The sequence below is a fragment of the Diabrotica undecimpunctata genome, chromosome 1 (assembly GCF_040954645.1).
Source record: "Diabrotica undecimpunctata isolate CICGRU chromosome 1, icDiaUnde3, whole genome shotgun sequence".
NCBI classification, from domain to species: Eukaryota; Metazoa; Arthropoda; class Insecta; order Coleoptera; family Chrysomelidae; genus Diabrotica; species Diabrotica undecimpunctata.
Genome location: NC_092803.1, coordinates 66,472,953 through 66,497,609, shown reverse-complemented (window position 1 = coordinate 66,497,609; position 24,657 = coordinate 66,472,953). Strand labels below are relative to the sequence as shown.

The window sequence follows — 24,657 nt, the reverse complement described above, 5'->3', positions numbered from 1 at the left end:
CGACATGCCCTGATCTTTTACAGACGAAACATTTCATTTTGTTAGTAGAAAGGAAGATGCGGTTTTCATTATCTTCGAAAGAGAGCACAAGAGAGGTTTGAAGCTCAAAAGTTTCGGAGGGCGGGAACACATAAACTTGTCTCCTAAAGCTAAGAATATGTGAGAATTCCTCTCCCGGAATGCCTGCTTTAAGAAATGATACTGGAGAAGCAATTTTTAGGCCTAGGCTTTTAACAGCAGTTTCGATAATTTCATGTGGGATACACGGGGAGACATTGGATATTAAGATTCTCTTTGTAGGAGAAACGAGTTTACGTATGTTTAAAGTTAGGGAGCCGATTTGTATGGTAGGATGAGATTTTACAAGTTCATCTACTATATTTTTATTAGTTAAATATATACAGACCCTATTGTTGGAGATTCTGGAGGCGAAGCAGATGTTCTTGGGTTCGATAATATCACCAATTGCTTTTACATAATCAAATAATTTGAGGCTGTCTTCGGCATGGAGTATGATTGCTTGTTCTTTCTTTGGGTATGTTGTTTTCGGTGTTGTTTTTGCTGCTGTTACATATGACATTGTAGAAATGTTGTTGTTTGATGTATCTTTTTTGTTGCGGATTGTTGAATCTTGTTGTGACATTGTTGTGGAAGGAACAGTTGGTTTAATGGTATTTCCTGTGCTGCTCATGTACACATAAGCTGTACGTCAATTGTTGGTCTTAACTGACAATTTAATTTTTAATGAACTCAATGCCTGGCCTATAGGGCCGGCAAATTATTTGTATTAACTGTTTTTATATGATAAAGTTTTAAATCACTTTCTGATAAAAAGGTATTAATTGTTCTTATCGTACAAAAACCACATCGGGCACACTACACAAGTTTTTAAACGATATATTCGATGCTGAACGCTTACGATGTTCACTCGTCGGCGACTCAGACAAAACTTGATATTTTTATTAAAAATTCAAAGTGACAGGATTGGAAAATCATTTAGTATAAATAACTACTTTCTGTGTAGAATTTCAGTTGTACTTTTATAATAAGTTTTGCAATACCAGCTGAAGATCCAACTATTGTTTTGACTTAACCATAAATGGATCATTTTTTTACACATACACATGAAACGTATAAATATGCAAAGAAATTATAAAAATTTTAAAACTAAAAAAGACGTTATGTTATGGATTAAAGTTCAGTTGTCTGAAAATCACCAGTATGTGTTTATATTTCTACAATTATTTTAGTTGCCGTTCGGTCATCTGCGAAACGAATTGGGTATCTATTTGACTTGACTCAAAGTTGGTTTCGCAAAATCCAAAAACTTGCTTTGGTAATCACTTACACGAGGGGTGATTCCAAGTGGCTGCATCACTTATTTGGCGTGCCATTTTTGGACCCAGAACGAATCGGCAATTGTTTTGTCAAGGATTTCATATGGATATCTCTAACTTGCCTTCATTTATGAAAATGGCCAATTATATAATAGAGAACTACATAAGTAATAAAGCTCTTTTCCGTCTAACTGTTTAGGCATCCCAGTCCAGCCATACATTCACTACAAATCCATGCGAATCCTTTCATTTCCATTTTTGCAACCGTTTTTACCATTCTCATCCCAATATCCTTACTTTTGTATTCAAGCTTCTACAGTACTAAACAATGGTATATATAAAATTGCAGAGTTTACGTATACCTGTGCGTACACTCATTAGGAAGGTCAAGCAGGCTGAAGACGTCTTACGTGAAAAGTTAAAAGAGCTGAGTAGGAACGAAGAATTTATGAAATTTGTGTCATCTTGATATCATAAAAACTTGTAAAAGTAAATTATACTGCACATAAAATGTTTCTTTTTAAAATTCTATGCTCATTATAATTATGAAATTCATAACCCATTTTTTTTCCAATTTCTCACTATATATTCGGCGGCTTATATAACCATATAAGCCGAATGACAACAAATAGAGTAGTAAAGACGCCAAGAGACGGTTCCTCAATATTAAGACGATTAGTAGGAAGACATGTCTACATAAAAAGAAGAAGAGGAAGAGAAGATATATATATATATATATATATATATATATATATATATATATATATCTTCTTTCGTTTGCCTACCCATACAGATTTCGTAATGTTTTAAATTTAAATAGTTTTCATTCATTTTCATATTGGCGCACAATTTTTAAACAATTTTTTGAGACATTTTAATTGTTAAATTTTTTTGCTGTTTGCACAGGATAATATTTCATGGCTTTCACGGCTTTGGCCGTTTATAAAAGCCAGGAAACTGTACTTAAACATTTTGATTCATTCTGTCATAATAAATAGATTTCTAATTGGTTAATAAGTTGGGGACTATTTCCGATATAAACGGAAACAGCACATACTCATAAATATTTTCATTATAAAGTTCACTATCAAAAACCTATGCAATTGAATTTTCAGATCACAAAGCCGTTTAGATTGGCAGATACGTCTAATAGACCACACCGTAAGAAACCCGATATTAATATATATTTTAAAGCAATTTTCTTAAAATAATTTCTGAATTTAATAAATTACCACATAAACGAGAAGTGTAACAGGTAGCAAGCAATCTTTTCCATTAGAAACCAGCGCCTTGGGGCAAAAATGCTGGTGATGAGTTTACCTATCTCCAAAGGATGCCGGTAATCAGTTTACTGAATCTCGGAGGGTCTAATAATTTTATGGGGGCCATAAAGTGATGAGTTCGTACGCGTCCAAATTTTTATTTACAAAATACCTTGGGTAAAATAAAGGGTATATTAATATAAAAAACCCTATCGGGCTACCTCACCATCATCAGTAAGCAAAATTGCTGAGCGAGTCATCTTGGCAAGATTAAGAGAAGAATCTGAGGCAACGGATGCAATCCCTGAAGCGCAGTTTGGATTTAGGAGCAATCACTCCTGCGAACTGCAAATACTAAGATTGACAGAGTACATCACTAAGGGGTATAATGAAAGAAAATATACAGCAACCGCCTTCTTAGATGTCAGTAAAGCCTTTGACAGAGTATGGCACGACGGATTGCTGTATAAAATGAACGAAATGGGGTACAGTGAAGCGATGACATGTCTCCTCTCCTCGTACCTAGCCAACAGAAGATTCAGAGTTCGAATAGGGCCCACCCTATCCGAGGTCGGAATCATGGAGGCTGGAGTGCCACAGGGAGCCGTGCTGTCGCCTTACCTGTACACCATATACACTTCAGATACCCCTGGTGGTGATCAACATACTATGCTCAGCCTTTACGCCGATGACACTGCTATAGCTGCTAGCAGCATAAATCCTGATCTGGCCACTAGATACTTGCAAACGGCACTAGACCATTTGCAATCTTGGTGTGTTACGTGGAAAATTGCCGTCAACCCGGACAAAACTCAGGCAGTCATGTACAAAAGACGGCACGGAATCCCCAACAGGGAACTATCTATCTTCGATACTCCGGTCGAATGGCAAGACGACGCCAAATATCTCGGAGTAACGCTAGATAAACGTCTCACCTTTACTAAACACATAAACAGAACAGTTCAAAAGGCAAAAATCCTTAAAAGTCAACTCTCCTCGCTTATAGGGAGGAAAAGTAATCTGAGGTTCAAAACGAAAATAAGAATGGCAAATGCCATCATTCTGCCAACCCTCACATACGCCTCAGCAGCGTGGGGGCATGCATGTGAAACAAACAGAAAGAAAATCCAAACTGTACAGAACTACATGATCAGAGAGGCTCTTAAAATTCCTAAATATGTGCCACTAAGGTACGTATATAGGGATTCGCAGCAAAAGAGCGTCCTGAACATGATGGTCGAACATGCATATGAGCTTTTTGAAAACCTCAGAAACCATCCGAACCGTTCGCTAAGAGAGTTGACAAACTACGATCCTAATATAAGGACAGTACATAGACGGCCAAAACAACAGCTGGCTGGATACAGGGGAAACCCTAATTGAACGTAAAGAAAGATATTCACATGAGAAGCCCTAATCTATGGCTTAGCAGATTTGGCCCACAAAAACACAAAAAAAAAAAAATCAAAAAAACAGAAAAGAGCTTAGCTCACCAAAAAAAAACCCTAAATCCCATCCCAATCCCCCAAATTTTTCTTTTATGTTTTTTTTTTATTATTTCAGTTATATTTATTTCACTAACCAGTTAAAAACAAAACCAAAAAACCCAAAAACATATACACGGGATGTGTGAGAGCATTATACACTTGGGAATGCACATCCCACCCACCCATTAAAACCCCTACCCCTATTATTATTTCACCCAAAAACCCACTAACAAAAATCTGTATAGGCCAATAAAGTAAAATCAATAAACAGGACAAAATCCTAATAAGTAAAGCCACAAGGCTGAGGCCCCTCAGGCACGCCCCTAAGGAAAAAGACCCTTCAGGAATAGCCCTTCAGGACTAAGTTGCCACAGGCAACTCGCGAAAACTGAGCATCGAGGTCGTGTGCGACAAGCACGGGCTCGATGGCCAGGCCTATCGATCGCCCAGTCGGCAAGGAGACCAAAACTTGTTTTGCCAAATTGACGACTGTGTGACCGAGCACACAACAACCGAACAGGGGGCCGACAGTTTGCTGTCGACCCCCTGATCGGACACACATTTTTTTTAGGGTCACAGAGCCCAAAGTAAAGCCATAGTAAACTCAGTAAAGTAAATAGGGAGAAAAGCTACACTAAGCTACCCCTACAGATAGGTGGCCTAACCACAAGTCATGGAAAACGGAGGGTGTTTCTTTTCCCAAATCGCCCGACGTAACAGTTCAAGCCTCCTCTGCGTATGTCAGACGTAGAGGAGGGGTGGTGGAAAAACCTGGGGGTCAGATAGGTACCGAGCCAAAATGACTTGCTCTTTTGGAACGAGACCGGTCTGATCTTCGGACATGGGGGTCCCACTGTCTAGCAGTGGTACACTCATGTTCCATAGGGGTTGGGATGAACTCATGTGTGTGTGTGTGTGGGCTACCTCACAGAACGTTTTCGGAATAACTATCCTATTATCAGTGCTATCTAGATTTACATGTTTGAAGCCAATAAATACAATAATTAAAATGTAGTTAAATTAATTTTAAATTACACCTTTGATGTTAAAAAACTAGAATGTTGTTTAAGTTATAAACGGAATTATCTACATGGTACCGTAGGACTCCACTGGAGTTGCTGGCCCTTAAACGAAGGAAGTCAGTCCTTCAGTCAGTCCTCACAGATACTTTGTCTAAGGGTTAGCAACCCTTGTTATGGTAGGATCCATCGACCCAAATATTAAAAGGTTATCACCAGTCCGAGTAGGTCATTATTTATTTATCTATAGCTTTTTAAGAAATATATTGTCGATATTAAATTCTTTAGCATGAATAAAGTGAAAGTTATTTTTAATTCTTACACTTGTGCAATTAGTCTAGTTAATCACGAGATAATTACTTCTAATAAATTTATTGCCTATATTCCAAATTTCTTTTTTTACAAAAAATGAATAATTTGACAGGTAGATACTTTCTTGGACGAAAAATGATATGAATAATATTATTTCCGACCAAAAAATAACCGAGCCAAGATAAGACGTAAGAAAAGAAAGCTTATCGATTGAGATAGGGTAAGGTTTCATAATTTGGACCACTTTTCAAATATCTATTGTATTACACATGTTAATAAATATTTCAAAATTTTATCATTAAAATCATTTACTAAGTACTGTTTATATTTCAAAAAATCACAAATAATAGATATACATGGTACAGCTTGTCAAACTTAAGGTGATACTTGACAAATTTGTCCACTTGCATAGAAAATTAAGTGGGAACGCATTCGGAGGAAAAGAGATACATAATGCGCTCGGTCTCTTCGCCTCGTTGGTACACTCCATACTACAAGTTTACTGAGAGTGACCTTATTTATTAATTGAACTTCTATGATATGTCTATATTGTATATTATTTTGACGTTTGAATTTTTCCTTCGGAAATTTTTCTCAAAATACAAAATATTTTGTTTTTGTTACTTGGTAAAAAAATATCTTCTAATAATTATATTTTATTTGACTCATTAATATTGACCATTTAGTCATGTTTAAGCTGCAGTTTTTTCGAACACTTCTATAAATGTCTCGTTCTGTAATTTTATAAGAGGACCTGCAGTGTTCATAATTTGATCTATTTCATAAGTTTTATTTCTGGGTTTGTGAATTTTTATTAGATTATATAATTTTGCTTTTATCATTTCGTCTGAAAAGGAAATGTTCTTTTGTCTTAACCATTCCTTCATTTCGTATTTTTTACACCCCACAGTGGGACATTTTTGCACTTGGACATTGTGGTATGATGCATTGTCGATAACCAATACACTACGGGCTGGTATATTAGGAATAAGTTTTTCATGAATCCATTTTTTATAATTATTATAGTTCATTTCGCTATGATAATCTCCAGACTTCGTACCAGATTTAAATGTCAAACATGCGTTTTTTATGAGTCCCATTTGGCGTGAACAATAATCAGCCTTTGCCCTTTGGACACTGGCTTGTGCAAAACTTCGGTGGTATTGTCTCCCCAATATCTGTCATGTGTATGAGAGGAATGAATATAAGTTTCATCCATGTAAATTATGGGCCGATTTTCTTCCCTATATTGTTTAATTATTCTGAGAAACTTCCTTTCTTCCTTTTCCCATTAGGATTTTCCTGTTATTCTTCGCTTTCTTTCATCGAAATCCCGTATCTCTCATCACTTTTCTCAAAGTTTCATGCGACCCTGTATAAATATTGCCTTTATTAATTTTTTTTGTTATATTTCGCAATGTAGGAACTCGTTTGTCCGTGACATAATAATTTATTATTACACGCCGAAGTAAACCTTTGTCAAAATCGCCCAAGTTGGATTTTGGGGCAGATCTCATTCTTTTGTTAGGCGTCGAAAATGATGTAGAAGCACCTTCTTCTATATTTTTCATTTCACGAGAGATCCGTTTTATAGTGGCTATACTTATTCCCGTTGCTAAGGAAGCAGGCTCTTGAACTTTTTTAAAATCTTTAACATGCGGATTTTGCATCGCTTCTCTCTGCATAAAAATAATTACATTTGCTATTACCTCCCTCGTTTGTCCAGACAAGACTTTGCCTTCTAATTTTGAATGAAAATCCATGTTTATAATTTAAAATACTTAACAATAATTATTTAAAAAGTCAAATCTATTGTAATACGATATTTTTTCAACACACAGTAACTCTAAACATAAGTAAAATAAAAAAAACTTTGTCGCAGACTATACAAGTACCTTGCACTTCGAAGGGCCAAGAAATAATAAGGACGAATTGTGTTGTGGTCGAATGCGCATCGTGGGTGGAGCCTAATTTTAAATCGGCCAAGTATCATGTTAAATTTGACAAGCAATAGTTTATAATATTTTATTTTTCAAATGAAAAAATTATAAACAGAAGTCCAATTTGGAACCTATATTTAAACATGAGAAACGTGTTAAAAGTATATATTAACATAACATAAACTAATATTCAACGTTTTGTAACTGATAAAATTATCCAATTATCTCGGAAACCTGCAACACCGATACAGTTCGACCCACGTTATTCCGCAACCATTTTTGAATGCATTGTCGATAAACATTTTGAAAGACTCTGAAGAATCCAATATCCAACGGTTGAAGTTTGTGTGTGCTGTGACTTGGTAACTGCAATACCCTAATTCCATTATCCCTGGCAATTTGTAGAGCTTTTAGGTTTTTACTGTGGGTGCTGTAGCCGTCCAACAATAACAAAAGAAGGGCATCGGGGCTTTTATTAACTGTTTCAATGAAATGATTAAATCATATTACAAAAAGATCGGTACTGATATATCCAGTATCGGAAATAGTGACAATGCTGCCAGGCGGAGTACTAATAAAAGTTCCTCTTAAAAACGTTTTCTCTTAAAAATTATCATGGGTGGCACAAACTGCCCTGCTGCACTAGCGCAACAAATCACAGTAGTATTTACCCCTCTCTTTCCACTAGAGGGGGGGGGGTAAACCCATTCCACTAGAAATACTCCCAATTTGATGTTTTCTCTTCTTGGCTAATATTTTCTGGCATTGTCGTTAGACGGTTAAGCAGCCTGTCTCATCGACATTGAGCCTGATATAAATCCTGCAGCCCTTGACATAAACCCTGCAGCCCTTGCAATTGATCTTTTCTCCGGCTGCCGTAACGATATTTCTTTAACCGACGTCTCGTATGCCTATCCCGAACATTCGCACATTGAAAATCAAAATATGCTTAGCCAATTCTGCTTTAACTTCTTTATTAAATACAGTAAACCTGCCCATTTTTTAAATGCATTATTTGTCCGTTTGTTTTTCTCTCCGAGATGTCTTTTTAGTGTAGCTTTAGATACTTTAAACAACCTTGCACATTCATTAAGATCATAAGAACCATTTCGAAAAGCAGAAATAGCACTGCTTAAATCTTCTGTGATCCACTTATTTACCACGTGGGGACATTCTGAAATAAAAAATAAATCTATCACGAACTAAATGGGACTGGTTTAATTTACAATACGGTTGCCTAAATTGGACCGGTCCAATTTACAAGTCAATTGCTGGTTCAATTTAGGAAACCTTGCTCTAAAGCTAATCAATATCAAATTTCACCCACAACGGATTTTACCAATTTAGAGGTTAGGTCATGAAAATAATTCCTAAACTATGGCCTCTTTAATGAATCTTGAGAAATAAAAATATTATAAATGTTGTGATTACTTACTTGAACGGTAAGAACTAGTATCTTTGTATAGGAAGTTAAATAATCACGAAAACACTAATATTTTCCCAACCGTTTTTTACAGCTACCCACGTGTTGAAGCTCTTATGGGTTTCGGGATGTAGTTCTAGTTGGTATTAACGGATTACACCACTTGTTATCGGTTCCCTCAAATCTGCAAGGGTCCAATTTAGGAGCTGGTTCAATACAGGCAATCCTGCCCTAATAAAACTATTTTTGCTCGTAGACAAATGATAATTTTAACATTTGAAGGAAATATCACTGCTCTATATATTACGTTAGATTTGGTAAGGTTTTAAGTTAAACAATACATACAGTGTTTAAACTGTTTTAAATTTGGCCATACGCTCAGGCAGAGAAAGAACACGAAGAAAATTCCCGCTATGGTAATTCACAATATTATCCTACAACTCATGCCCAGCTTATTAACATCAATATAATGTAAAAAAAATAATGACGATTGAGAATAACACATTTAAAAAAGCTGAGTGTATAGAAACAAATCCATCCTATGCTAAAATGACAACACATAATACATTTGAATTGCTTAGCAACTTAAAATAATTTTTAAGCCTCCTGCCTGTCACAAATGGCAGTACAGTAAACAATTTGTACGTTCCTAAACCTAAACAAAATTTTAATGTAAAACTGCATTACAATTTCCTTCAACTTATCAAACAAAAAAATCAGTGTCACATCCTATAATTCCAAACCCATATCGGAATGAGAAAATACAATTACAAATTTTACAAGAAATTTAATTTGCTTTATAAAGAATCTTCTTCGTCTTCACGTGCCATCTCCTCTAAGAAGGTTGGCAATCATCATGGCAATTTGCACTTTCGACGCCGCTGCTCTAAAGAGGTCAGCAGAAGTGCAGTTAAACCAAGCTCTTAAATTATTCAACCAGGAGATGCGTCTTCTTCCGTGACTCCTTCTACCCTGTATTCTTCCTTGCATTATTAATTCCAACAAGTTATAACGCTCGCCCCTCATGACATGTCCCAGATATTGCAGTTTTCTGACTTAAATTGTATTTAAAACCTCTTTATCTTTTCCCATTCTTCTCAACACCTCGACATTCGTGACTCTATCTACCCAACTTATTCTTAATATCCTTCTGTAGGCCCATAACTCGAAGCCTTCCAATTTGTCCGAAACATCTTTCTTTAAAGTCCAAGCCTCCAACCCATTAAACAAATTGACCCCGTCTCGATTGAATTACAAAAGGTCACTCAAACTGAAATCGAAAATATACTTTCTTGTTTATCAGACAACGATAGTGATGGGGAATCAGAACAATTAATATTCTTCAGTGGAACTATTAATATATTATAAAATAAAGAACTAATTTGCTTAATTTTCTAGAAAGTTATACAATTGATGTCATTTTTCTTAACAAAACTTGGTTGTCACAAAATAAAAATTTATATATGAAAGGATTTAATAATGTTACGAGTTGATCGATGTGATGGAAAGAGTCTTCAGCGGACTGGCCTATATTTGAAAATTACTTAAAAAAATGCCTTCTAGACACTCATTCTATATATGGTACATCTTTGGAAATGTTTACTTACTTAATATAATAATGAGCGAAGCTGCAGAACTATGATTACTAGACTTCGGCAAATATGCAAATAAAAATGTAGAAAATATGCGCATAAATATGCACGTGTTTACCCGAAAATATGCAAATATTTTACCAAATATGCATACAAATAAATAAAAAAATCGTAAAATAGTAACAATTTTATTTAAAAAAAAAAAGTGTACATAACTAAATATTTCCTACTATTCATTAAGATTTACATTTATTTTAAGTAACTACATCATTTTTAAGTATGAATAAACTTATTTAGAATTATGGTAACAATAAATGACCAAGTGGTGTTCAAAATTTTCTAACAAAAACTTGTGGCTTCTGTCTGAGTACATATATTTATATATGGAAAAACTTCGTTCAACATCAACTGATGTAACGGGAGCATTTTTCAAACTAACCAAAACATTTGGTTCTAAATTAATTGTTTCCGAAATATTTCCAGCTAGAACACTGACTACTTCAGAAAGAATATGGTAACCTTTATTTTTTTCCATAGTAGCTTCAATTTTTTTTAAAATATCTTTTCCAATATTACCTCTAACGTTCCGACAACATGACGCAAATTCTTTTATTAATGCTGTACTTTCGAACAATGACAGTTTTGGTGATTCTAACTGAGTAATTGTTTTTTGAACAAAACTAAAATTTGATTTTATAAATGAAAGTTCTTGTTGAAGCAAGTTACTCTGAAAAGTTTGTTTAGAATCCAAAAGAGATTGGGAACTTTCATCTGTTAACGTATCAATTATGTTCTTTATTTTAACAAAATGATCTGCATAAAAATTAGCTGCTTCTAACCATGTTCACCATCGCGTTAAAATAGGTTGTGGTGGAAGAGGAACGTTAGGTAGCATTTCTTTATAAAGTTGAATTCTTATAGGAGATTTAAGAAATACTTTTTTGACACTGGATATCATGGTATTTACAAGAGGAAACTTTTTTCGTATTTCCTCTGCCACTCTGTTTAATCCATGCGCTACACAAGTAACATGTATTAAATCTGGGAAAAATATTTTTAAATTTTGTCCTGCTTTCACCATATAAGGAGCAGCATCCGATAAAATGAGCAGTAATTTATTAGAAGGAATAGTTGTCGGAAGAAAAAAAGTTGCTAATGTTTCTTGTATAAAACGCGAAATTGTTAAAGCATTTGTTTTCTCAAGTTGCTGGCATGAAATAAGATGAGATTTTGGTAAGGTATCTTCTTTAAGAACACCAATCAATAAATGAGCAATATACTTTCCTGAGGAATCAGTGGTTTCGTCTACAGATATGTAAAAATAATTATCTGCAATTTCTTCCTTAATATTAATTAACACCGACGAGTATAGCCCGTTCACATTATTTCTTCTTAGAGACCGATCACTTGGAACATTAAGTTTGCAATATTTTTTTAGAAACGAACTAAAATTTACATTTGCTAATTTTGAAAGCGGTATGTTTGCAGACACTAATGCGCGACACAAGTCTTCATTAAAAGTTTCTTGCTCATCTAATTTTTTTGAAGTAGATTGGAAACATTTAGCCATTGAAGTTTGATGTTTTCCTCCTATTTTTCCTTTTTTTTCAATGTGTGAAGCAGTTCTCACATGTTGGTCTATCTGAAATTTCTTCTCACATGCTATCTATAAATAAAAATAAAAACCTTTATTTTAACCCAACCTTTAAAATATAAAAATATACAAGGTGTTTTTGGTTAATCAAATAACTGGTTTGGAAAAAAAAACACTCGCTAAGTGTTTTAAATGCAGTATTAATCCACAAATTAGTTTTTGTTACTAACCATTAGTACATCATATAACTTATTTTAAAATTCAACAAAAGTTTTTTTTTTGTTAATTCAATTACAATAAAAATAATTGTGTTTTAGAATAGCTGACTTCATAAAAAAAAGTAAAGGTGAAAAATTTTTCTAAATACACACCATTGTATTGTACCATGGACAATTTTTTCTCACTAAAGGAAGCTATTTTTCATTTAAAAACAACCTACGAGTACTAAATTTCAAGTAAATACGTTTATTGGTTTTAAAGTTATTGTTGTTATTAACTAAAAGAATTTAATTTTTTTTAATTTTAACACCCTGTATCTCGAAAAGTTAATAAGTTTGACCCCTCATTAACTATATCGTTTTGTTCAATTTTTCGAGAAGTATCTACAGTCAAACGTTGTAAGTGTCATTTGGAAACACCCTGTATGTATGAAATATTAGATATTTAATAGAAAATATTAGATACTTACAATTTTGCCACAGACTGAACAGTAGATTTTTCCCATATCCATAGACAGCTCTTTATAAGGTTTAATCCAAGTTGAAGCACTGGTTGTTTTAGGCATTATAAAATCACAATCTTCCTTTTTGTTACGCACAACGAGTGTTTACGCTTTGAATATCAAAACAAAAATGATTTACAAATCTGAGCATCAAATTAGAAATGTTTAGGTACCTAATTCAATAAACTGGGAGATTTTGGAAAATCCCTAAATTAGGAACAAAACTATTAGCCGTTTACCTGCTGTTAAGATACAATAAATTGTAGATAGATTTGGGGATTAGATCATAAAATGCAAATGAGCGAACCCTTAGCGATTATCCAATAACTGAATGCCTCAGTGACCGAGACTTTCTAAGAATGTTGAGGGCTACTTAAATTGATCTTCTTTGAAATTGTAAATGTTTTGTACCTGTAGAGATTACGTACTTAGATCATTTCTTGATTAAAATGACTACAAAATTTTATACAAGAATTGAAATAAATTGGTATGTTTAAAAATTTTCAAATACAGTATAAAAATCTGAACTTTTATGCACTTTATGCAAACTTTTATACAAATATGCCAAAATATGAAATATTTGCATAAAATATGCACAATATGCAAAATATGCAATATGCATATTTGCCGAAGTCTAATGATTACTCAAAAATCATTTCAACCAAAATATGGCCTTCCCGTATGGTAAGACGACGAATGTAAAATTTAATATCTTATCGAAAAAAAGTTTTTCGAGAATATAATTTTGTCTCAAATCTTGAAAGTTATCTAAAATTTAAACACATCCAAGCTAAATGCAAAGTTGTTTTCACGAAAACGCAAAAAACATCATGAATTAACTTTGTAAATACGATCAATAAAAATATACCGCTCATTAAAATATTGAAATTTGTTTATAAAATGGCTAACAAAAATTATCATTCAAAAACACAACCATTTCCAACAGAGCTAATAGAAGAGTTACTTGACAAGTTCGCTCCACCATACGTTCAAGACCAATTAAAACCCGTAACAATATGCAATTATGGTAAATTCAAATTACTAGAAAATCCGATAAACATCCAAGAACTTGATGTAGTTAGTAAAATATCAAAATCTACTGAACCCGCGAAAGATTATATGACTTATTCGATAATTAAACACCTCCCGGATAAGGTTAAAAATCGTTTAATAAAAATATTTAGTGATTGGCTTCTGGAAGGAAATTACATTTCTTTTATTGTCTTTTGAAATACTTTCGAAAAAAACTTTCGAAATAATTATCAAAAATCGTCTTAACTGGACAGTCGAACACTATAATATTTTGTCAAGCACTCAGTATAGATTCCGATCTAGTCTTGGTACACTAGATGCAAGTCACTTAACAACAGATATCCAACTAAATTTTTCTAAAAATTAATATTTAACATGTTTTTTCTAGATCCTAAAGGTGCTTACGACTGTGTTAATTTAAAATGCATTTAAAGTTATGCGAACTACCGTTGTCCACTTTACCGGTTACATTATTAACAAATTTTGTTATACCACTATATAAATTAGAATTTAATACAATTTTCAAAAAATCAATTATTAGATACCTATAAACATACACATAAAATAAATAAGACGTTGTTGAACTCTATATTGAGTGAATATACTAATAAAATTATAATTTACAAAGATGGCTCTAAACTGAACGATGGTAAAGTAAGGTCTGTAGTATACATTCCTTAATAAAACTTCCATCACGTTGCTCTAGTTACTGTGTAGAAGCAGTAGTTATTAGGAAAGCTCTGGATTGGCTAAAGAACGAAAATTTGCAAGATGTTGTGACCATCTCAGACTCTAAGTCAGTTTATAGCGGACTTAATAATATTGAGTTAAAACATAAGACATAATAATATGAGGTGATATGTGACATTAAACAAAAAGTGAGAAAAAAGATGTAACATTAAACACTTGATTAGGTAGACATTAATTTAGCACTGCACTAAACTTTGACTATATGACATATGTTTGACATTGTTAAATATATGCGAAATTGACAATTATTAATAATTAACTTTTTAATTATATTTTTTTAGTTTATGTACAGAATAAATGTAGTATTAAAAACTAGGTTTCTCAAAATTCATCAAAATATATCTTTTCAACCACAAACGGAAAAGAAAGGGAAAAATCTAGTACTGGCAAATCAAGTTTTTCACGTGAAAGAGCATATATTTAAAAACAGTAATAGTAAAAGTTATAATATATAAAAGCTAAAGTCATCAGGCACTCTGTAGCTAGCTTGGAGCCTTATAAAATATCATTTAAGGTAAATTATTTAAATTCTTCCTATTTCAATTGCATAAAAATGAAGTTATGTGATATTTATTTTTTCATATTAATAGCACGGATCCATCTTTTTCTTTTCTCTAATTTATATGTAATCTTTGGGAACCTATAAAAACTACACTTACTATTTTTGCTATTATTAGCACAATTAAATACGCAATATGTATTTGCACACATTTTTGATAAAATTTATGCGTAAAAAGGTAGGGCCAATTTTGTCATATTTCGCCGCTACGCACGCTGGCATCGTTTCAAAGTACCCCTACCATGGTCACGCATGGAGCGAATATACGGTTGAACTGATATTGAAGTGGAGATTTCAATACGGGTGCAATATAGAGGTTGTTGTATGTTTTGTGTAAAACTTAGAGGTCGCTGGTTAAATGAATTATAGAAATAATCGAAGATAAAATGCAGTATTCTGTTTGTGAATTAATTAGCAATTAATATAAATATTACGAAAATTAGCTGGCTTAACTCATTGCTGCTATCTGCACAAAGAAAAGACTTACAATATGGTGTATTAATTATGGTAGCCAGTGGGGTAGAGTTGTATCTAACCGTCGCGGCGCCGGCCGAGGCACAAAATCGATAAAAAAGGCGATAATCTTACTAAATGGTGACAGAAATATGATACCTTACAGCGTTTTCTGTGCTTGCAACATAATTTCCAAATAACAAAAGGAAGGTCAGATTCTTTGAACTTAAAAAGAGACTAAATGTGTTCGCCAGTTTGACAATGAGATTTAAATGAATAGAAGAAAATAATATCTTTTAAAGTAAATAAGTAGTTAGAATATACCATTAAATAAGATCATATTATAGTACAGTAATAAAAAAATTTAATGTGAAATATGTAAATAAATACTAAATATTTTCCCAAACATTAAAAAACCAAAGTGGCCAATGATATCAGAAGAATGGTTAATCTGTAAATGTAAATCTAAATTTTTTATCTTTTTCTTTTTTGTTTAGTTTTGCACAATTTTTCCTAGTGGAATCTTGTCTTTTAACAAATATACTTACTTTTCTCCTTTTTTTAATCCCCAAATTCTTATTGCACTGTTGATTAACCAGGCTAAATTAAGGTTAATAAAACCTCGTAAAAATCCTAGAACAAATACAGAACTGTAAAGCCCTTCTTCCCAATATTCCGCAGGAGCGTTGATTGGCAACAGAAGAGTGACAATCAAGTAGAGGACAATGTAGTATCTAAAACAGTTAATATTGTTTAATAAACGCTTTAAATCGACCCAATTTTATTGTATACAGATCAGTAACAGTGTTTAACTATAATGTGTATAATTATAAAATTACCATGGATTGTTATATTTTTTGGAAAAAATTGCGACTATTGTAGTTATGTAGTTAAAAATTACATATTTTTGATGTTTCAACTTTCATACCAATCAACTGCAAGATGCAAATTATGTAATTTTTTCTACAATTAGTATGATTTATTCCCGAAAAATATGTACTTAGTAAACAAATTAATCAAATAGTTGATTTACCGAACAAGTCCGAAGTCTATCTTCATAGTCACCTATCTTCATAGTCCACTTACAGCATCATTCCTTCTTACTTATGCTATGCCGTTGGTCCAGCTGTCTTTCTTTCTCATCTATCTTCTTGATCACTGGTTGGATATAGTTGTGTACACTATTCCAACCTGCTTTATTTTCAATCATTCTCCCAATCATTTCTCCCAATGTAGCAAAATACACACATGTCTTTCTTTCCACTATACTCCTTCCTACTATCCATCTGTTGCACTTTAACATTGTATGTTTTACAGTGTCCAAGTGCCTGCAGTATAGGCATTTATCCGTGTCGGCCTTTGTCCTGTGAGCACTAGCGTTAGGAAATAATCCAGTTGCTTGTGACCTTCTTCTTCTTCGAGTGCCGTCTCCCTACGGAGGTTGGCAATCATAATGGCTATTTTTATTTTTGAACTTGCTGCTCTAAACAAATCAATCGATCTGCATAACCATGAGTTCTGTCTTCGGTCAACAGATCTTCTTCCTTGAATCTTTCCCTGTATTATGAATCTCAAAATTTCATATTTTGGTCCCCTCATCACGTGGCCTAGGAATTCCAGTTTTCTGGTTTGTATAGTGATGATTTGTTCTGTTTTTTTACCAACCCTCTAAAGTACTTCTTTATTTGTAATTATATCAGTCCATGATATTTTTAATACTCTGCGATATAACCAGAGTTCGAAAGCCTCGATTCTTTTTTAATTGCATTTTTTTTTATGTGCAAGTCTCAGCTCCATATAATAATATTAAAAATGTATAACAGCGAATGGTACGTAGTCTGATCTCCAAATTTAGATTTTTGTACGTTAGGAGTGGCTTCATTCGTATAAATGCTGATCTGGCAATCTCTATTCGCCTGTTTATTTCTGCAGTATGATCATTGGTTTCATTGATCAAAGTTCCCAAGTACTGATATTTTTCTACTTGTTCTATCACGTTACCATTGATTGTCAAAAGGTGATGTATATTTTGTGGGCTTTTTGTAATTAGCATGTACTTCGTTTTTTTAGCGTTTATAGTAATTCCCATCTCAGGACTATTCACACTTAAGCTTTCGATAAGATTTTGTAGATCTTCTATACTCGTTGCTATGATCACAGTGTCGTCTGCATATCGTAAGTTGTTAATTAATTTTCCGTTAACGGTAACTCCTGCTTTGATATTATTGAGCGTGTTTTGGAAAATGTTTTCAGAATATAAGTTAAACAAAAGTGTCGATAAAACATATCCCTGTCTAACTCCTCTACAGATCTTCATTTCTTCTGAGTGTTGCCCATCAATTTGAACTATGGTTCCAATATAATGTTTGCACTATATTTATGATTTTACAGTCAATGCGCTTGTTCATAAGTATTGATATTAGTTTATCATATCTTACTTTATCGAAAGCTTCTCGTAGTCAACACAGCACAAGTGTAGATCAACGTTTACATCCCGACATCGCTGAATCAATATGTTGATGGCAAATAGTCCTTCTCGAGTACCCATTCCATTTCGAAACCCGAACTGCGTCTCGCTAATATCCTCCTCTAGCCTTTCGTATATTATGTTATGTATTACTTTCAGCAGTACTCCTTCCATCGTCTTAATTTCTCTGGTAAATCTATTAGTAGTACTCCTTTTTTGTCTTTTATATGTCCTTGCTGTCTATTTCGACCCATTAAAGTCACTTTATTTTTTTTTGTGTATATTTCTCATATCATATTTTGTTTCTAGTTCTTCTATCTCTTTACATTGTTTCATCAAATCGATTTCCTTAGCTGTTTTGATTTTTTCCTTAATTATTCGTTGTATTTTTTATACTTCTCTAGATAAATCGGTAAGATAGTTTCGAAACAAATTCAGATTTCTGCTTTAATCTGGAGCCTTCTAAAACTTGCAAGACATGACCAGACGATGATAAAAGATGTTAAAGAAGACATGGGGAATCTAAAATTTGCATTCCACGACATGTCTATTCATCTAGGCAGAAATCCTAACGAATTTGTTTCTCGTACTCACACAGAGTAGATCCGAAGAAAATGAAAAAGACAGAAAAGATTTTATTTCACGTTCAAAGCGTCTATGTATCTATTGATACGTATTTCGCTTTAATAAAGCTCATCAGAATAGTTATTCATAGCCGTTCTTAACGTGAAAAATAAAATTCTCTGTCTTATTAGAAGTAACAATAACATGACTTCGTTATGGACGCAATAGCGACATCTGATAGAAAAATCGGTAAGATAGTTTCGAAACAAATTCAGATTTCTGCTTTAATCTGGAGCCTTCTAAAACTTGCAAGACATGACCAGACGATGATAAAAGATGTTAAAGAAGACATGGGGAATCTAAAATTTTATGTGGAATGCAAATTTTAGATTCCCCATGTCTTCTTTAACATCTTTTATCATCGTCTGGTCATGTCTTGCAAGTTTTAGAAGGCTCCAGATTAAAGCAGAAATCTGAATTTGTTTCGAAACTATCTTACCGATTTTTCTATCAGATGTCGCTATTGCGTCCATAACGAAGTCATGTTATTGTTACTTCTAATAAGACAGAGAATTTTATTTTTCACGTTAAGAACGGCTATGAATAACTATTCTGATGAGCTTTATTAAAGCGAAATACGTATCAATAGATACATAGACGCTTTGAACGTGAAATAAAATCTTTTCTGTCTTTTTCATTTTCTTCGGATCTACTCTGTGTGAGTACGAGAAACAAATTCGTTAGGATTTCTGCCTAGATGAATAGACATGTCGTGGAATGCAAATTTTAGATTCCCCATGTCTTCTTTAACATCTTTTATCATCGTCTGGTCATGTCTTGCAAGTTTTAGAAGGCTCCAGATTAAAGCAGAAATCTGAATTTGTTTCGAAACTATCTTACCGATTTTTCTATCAGATGTCGCTATTGCGTCCATAACGAAGTCATGTTATTGTTACTTCTAATAAGACAGAGAATTTTATTTTTCACGTTAAGAACGGCTATGAATAACTATTCTGATGAGCTTTATTAAAGCGAAATACGTATCAATAGATACATAGACGCTTTGAACGTGAAATAAAATCTTTTCTGTCTTTTTCATTTACTTCTCTAGATCTTTTTCTTTATATTTCTTTCTTTCTTCCATCTGTAATAGTATTTCTTCTGTAATCCACTGTTTTTTAGCCTCTCACCTATGTTGTATCAAACTTTCTTGAGCTGGTTTCACAAAATGTGTTTTTTATATTATACCACTTTTTATTTACATCCATAATTTGTTTGTTGTCAGTTAGTGTTTTTTGCATATTAACATTCGCATTATTTTTTAATTCGTTTTTTATTTCTTCGTTTTTTAGCATTCTGACAATAATTTTTGGTTGTTGTTTTCTGAGTTCAATTCTTTTTAATTTTATTTTCACGTCAGCAACCAACGGATTGTGGTATGAGTTAACATCTGCTCCAGGATAAGTTTTAACTGAGGTTATAGAGTTTTTATATCTGCTATTTACGAGTATAAAGTCCATCTGGTTTCTGACAATGTGGTTTTCTGTATGTGAAGGAGACGTCCATGTATATAGTCCTCTTAGGAAGCTGAAACCAAGTATTGGCAATTACCATATTCTTATCTTGGCAGAATTCTATGGGCCTTTCTCCTCTCTCGTTTCTAATTCCTAATCCGAACTGTTCAATTATATTTTTAACTGTACCTACTCCATTGTTTGCATTAAAGTCTCCTAAAATGTAAGTAATATCTCTAGATTTTGTTAAATTGAGTGTATTGTGCAATTCTGAATAAAACTTTTCGATCTCATCTTCGGTCTTATCAGCTTTGGGAGCATAGACTTGGATCATATTAATATTACAGTTCCGTGCTTGAATTTTCAGCATTATTAGTCTTTCTGAGATTTGAATCACACCTAGCACTGATTTTCTAATAGTGTTGCTTATGATGAAAGCTACTCCGTATCGATGATCAATTTTGTCTACTCCAGTGTAATAAATATTGTAGTTATTTATTGATATCTCCCAATTTCCTGACCATTGTACATCGCTAACCCTAAGTATATCTATATTTAGCCTCTCTTTCTCTTTAATAACATTATGTAATTTTCCAGGCTGATACATACTTCTTACATTCCAGGTAGCTATTTTTATCTGAGAGGGTTGAGTATTTTTTTTGGTTTTTTGTGCAAGGGTTTCGCATGTTGCCTACCGAGGAGGCTTGCGTTCTGATGGTTGTCCTCCCCTGTGGGATTTTGGTCTCCGATTACCATAATCAATAATGTCTCTTTCGCAAATAGTGCTAGCTAATATAATTTATACTAGAGATGTTATCAGGGACCTTTAATGCAGTGGTTTCTCGTTGCCTTCTGCATTCTAATGGCGTTGACCACTTTCTTGGTTCTTTCACCTTCGAGACCAATTTCTCAGTCTCAGGACAACAGAGTGTCTTTCCACTTACTAGCTCATCTGTCTTAAGCCGTTGGCCAGTAAATGGTGGATTGCTTATCCCGGCAAACACTCGTACGTCAGAGCCTCGTTAGTTATCTAGCAGGATGTTCCAGAAGACCATGATCTAGATTATCATACTAGCAGGTGAGGTTGACATTTGAATAGGATGCTTGTGACCACAGTCCACTTACCCTTTAATCTTGGGATCAGCATCTTTTTCTACTCTGCCACATCCTCCGTATTTCTCCATTGTTCTTTTCATCTTTCAATTGACCTTTCCCTTTCCTGTCTTCTCTCGGCGCTAGTAGAGTCTAGGTCTCTTCTCTCACATAGCACGTTTCTTTTTACTGTCAGCACATGTAGCCTAATACATCCAGTGATGGTCCACAAGGCTGCCGCAGACACAGTCCTGTAGGCACCTGCCACTCGCAACTTTGTCCACTCGTGGCATAAGCCTCCTGTAGGCCATTTTCTCTACCGCCCCACTTCAGACTGGTGCTGCGTAGAGAACGTGTCCTCTTCCTTTCTCAACCGGGCTTAAGACCGAAGTTCGAATAAGTCCGAAGAATATGGAGCAAGACATACAAGTCAAAGAAATCTATATAAACAACTTAAAATACGACAACAACACAGTAATTATAGCTGAAGCGTTGAATACTTACAACAAAAAGTAATAAACGCTGATTAGGGAAGGTGATCAACCAGGACTAAAAGTCAAGACAGACAAGAAAAATTAATGGCTGTCATACATAATCTAAATATGCAAGTTTTATAGAAAATGACACATAATTCATTCAACGAATGAAAAACTACTTACTACAAACTTCATCGTATTAGTGATTGTCCATTAAAGGTTTTTAAAAACTTTGTATATTTAATATAGACGGTCGGCCACTTAAACAGTCCAACCTGATGTTTGTCAATATTCATTGGATTTTGTGCTAATGCAAGAAGGTTTTTGGACCCAAAAGCTAAACATTGAATAAGGCCTGTTCATTTTGTAACCTCTGACAATTCTCTTGAAAAAGCTCTAATTAGCTTGTGCTAAATACGCCTCATTTTGTGTGGTTGGTGGTCCACTTTTATTAGTAAATAAAATTAAATAACTTACATACATGCTATTTTCGCAATAACGATTGACAGCGGAATCGGTCATCAGATAGCACTCACGATAAATGATAAGAGAGCTTCGCACAAACAACATTACGATTCAGAAGTCAAATCAATTCTCAGATGGTTCCTCAAGGGGGTCAAAACTTGTTTTGACGATACTTTTTAGCGATGATGGAAAGTGTGCTTTAGATTATCAGATAATTGTTGTTCGTAAATATTCGACAGAATAAAAAAGTGGGCAGAGTCTGGGATTTTACTGGAATAACAAGCAGGTTAAAGAGAGGGATATTCTACAGTAGATACGAAGAGAAAGGGGTTATAAGAGAACTTATGCTTTATTTGTGGACTTCAGTAAAGCGTTCAATACGATTGATCGACAAGCGAGGTCTTACAAGCTTAGCTGTATGGGGTTGTCTTCAAAAATGCGAAAAATTATCAAATGTCTTTTTACAGAAACACAATATGCACTTTGAAAAAGGAATGGAATGTCACGTTGGTTTGCCTTTGAGATAGGGATTAGACAAGGCTGCATTCTTAGTCCGCTGCTATTTGCACTATTTATTAATGACCTACATGATTTTCTAGGTGGAGGCGTTGAGTTAAACGGATTTATTATTAGAATATTGCTTTATGCTGATAATATGGTGGTGTTGACAAGCAGTCCGAGAGTTACTATGATTTAATATAATTATGGTAAATAAATGAGGTGATTATTAGGCTATGGAATCTAAAGATCAACATGCACAAGTCAAAAATTATGGTGTTTAGATAAGGGAGTAGAGTTATTAAAGAAAAGATAAATGGAGAAATAATGAAAGTCTTTTAATTATTGCTATTTGGGAGTGAAATTTACACTGCGGCTATCTTTTAGTGCCCACTTTAACCAAAAACAACGAGCGGCCAAAGCAGTTAATAACATGATTTGGTGACCCTATCATCTAATGTGCCATATATGAAGGGATAGTTCAATCTATTCTGATTTATAGAGCTTAAGTTTGGGACGTACGGAATTTAAGGTAGTTGAAGAGGTAAAACGTTTTTTATAAGAAATTTTTATAAGTAAGAATATTCCTATGTACTGTCCAAACTACATGTTGGATTTAGAATCTAAAATAGAGTATGTGTATCTATCTATTTACGATGAAATTACATAAAACTTGGGGGAAGATGGGTAGTGGAATTTAAAACCGAGTGGAAGGATAAAAATTTTTGTGTGGATAAGCTGGAACAGGTGATAGGAGCAATTTGTGCTGGGATAAGGAAAAGGCATTGGAGAGAGCAACTGAATCTAATTTCTGCAATCATCAATAGACATCGGACTCGGCGTTCACATGGGTTATGTGAGTGATGAAGTGTATTTTAATTATATAAGGTGGATACTTAAGATAAGATGTGGTGTATTATATCTTAATGATATATTTTATCACATTAAAGAAAATGTTTCCTCGTAAATAATTTGAAAAAACTCACTGTAGTTAATTATAATCGAAGATATGATATGTAGTCATATTGTTGTTTTATTGTGATAAACGAGAAAAAAACCAAATATAAATATGTTGCTTTCTAAAACTACTGAATTATCGAACAGAGAATTCATATTACCAACCATACCTTTGGTAAGTCAAAAAATTCATATCTTGGATCGCTAGTAAACGCAAAAAATACGACAAGCGACGAAATAAAAAGACGCATAACAATGGTAAACAAAACTGTTCACGGTCTCCAGAAACATTAAAAAAATAAAAATATAAAACGTGCATTAAAGCTAAATGTCGTGTGCAAAAGCACACGACCTTAATAAGACCGGTTTTGATATATGGGGCTGAAGCGTGGACCTTATTTCAAAATGATGAAATACTTCTTGGTATTTTTGGGAGAAAAATTCTTGAAAATATTTTTGGGGCCGTAAATTAAAATTGACAATTGCGTCGAAGATACAACTTTGAACTATATCAGTTATACACCGATCCAGGTATTGTGAAATTCGTTAAAGTGCAGAGACTAAGATGGGCTGGACACATTGATAGGATGTTAAATCACGAATACATGATGAGATTTACATTTTCAAAACCAGAGGGCACAAGAAGTAGAGGGCGATCACGAAGGAGATCGATTGATGATGTGGAAGAAGACCTACAGATTCTAAGGGTCAGAAGATGGGAGGAAGTTGCCAGGAATCGACAGGAATGGCGACTTCTTTGTGAGCAGGCCAAGATCCACAACGGATTGTCGAGCCAATTATGATGATGATTGTTATTTTATTCTAAATAGGTATCTATTTCACTATTGATATCAGTTTTTATAAAAAATGTAAATAAAATGCGTATATATATATATATATATATATATATATATATATATATATATATATATATATATATATGTATATATATAGTATAAAATAGTGTTGATCACAGCTGTTAAAGTTAGAAGATAAACTTTGAGATTCTTTGGGAAAAACAGCTGAAAGGATAGGCTAAGTGTACTCTTTATTCCTTTATTTTTCCAATATTTCGTCGATAGTCATCGACATCATTAGGGATAAGCTACAAAAAGTTTTACATGAAAAATTGACAGTCTATTT

At 33.6% G+C, this 24,657-nt stretch overlaps 1 protein-coding gene across 1 annotated transcript in view; it reads right to left on the bottom strand.

The window, feature by feature from the left end:
- The window catches only part of LOC140450311 (acyl-CoA Delta-9 desaturase), a 67,324-nt gene that overhangs the window by 6,476 nt on the left and 36,191 nt on the right, over positions 1-24,657 (bottom strand). The window contains exon 4 of the mRNA XM_072543868.1: positions 16,030-16,215. Within this exon, the coding sequence (XP_072399969.1) occupies positions 16,030-16,215 (186 nt within the window). The remainder of the gene's footprint in view (positions 1-16,029; positions 16,216-24,657) is intronic.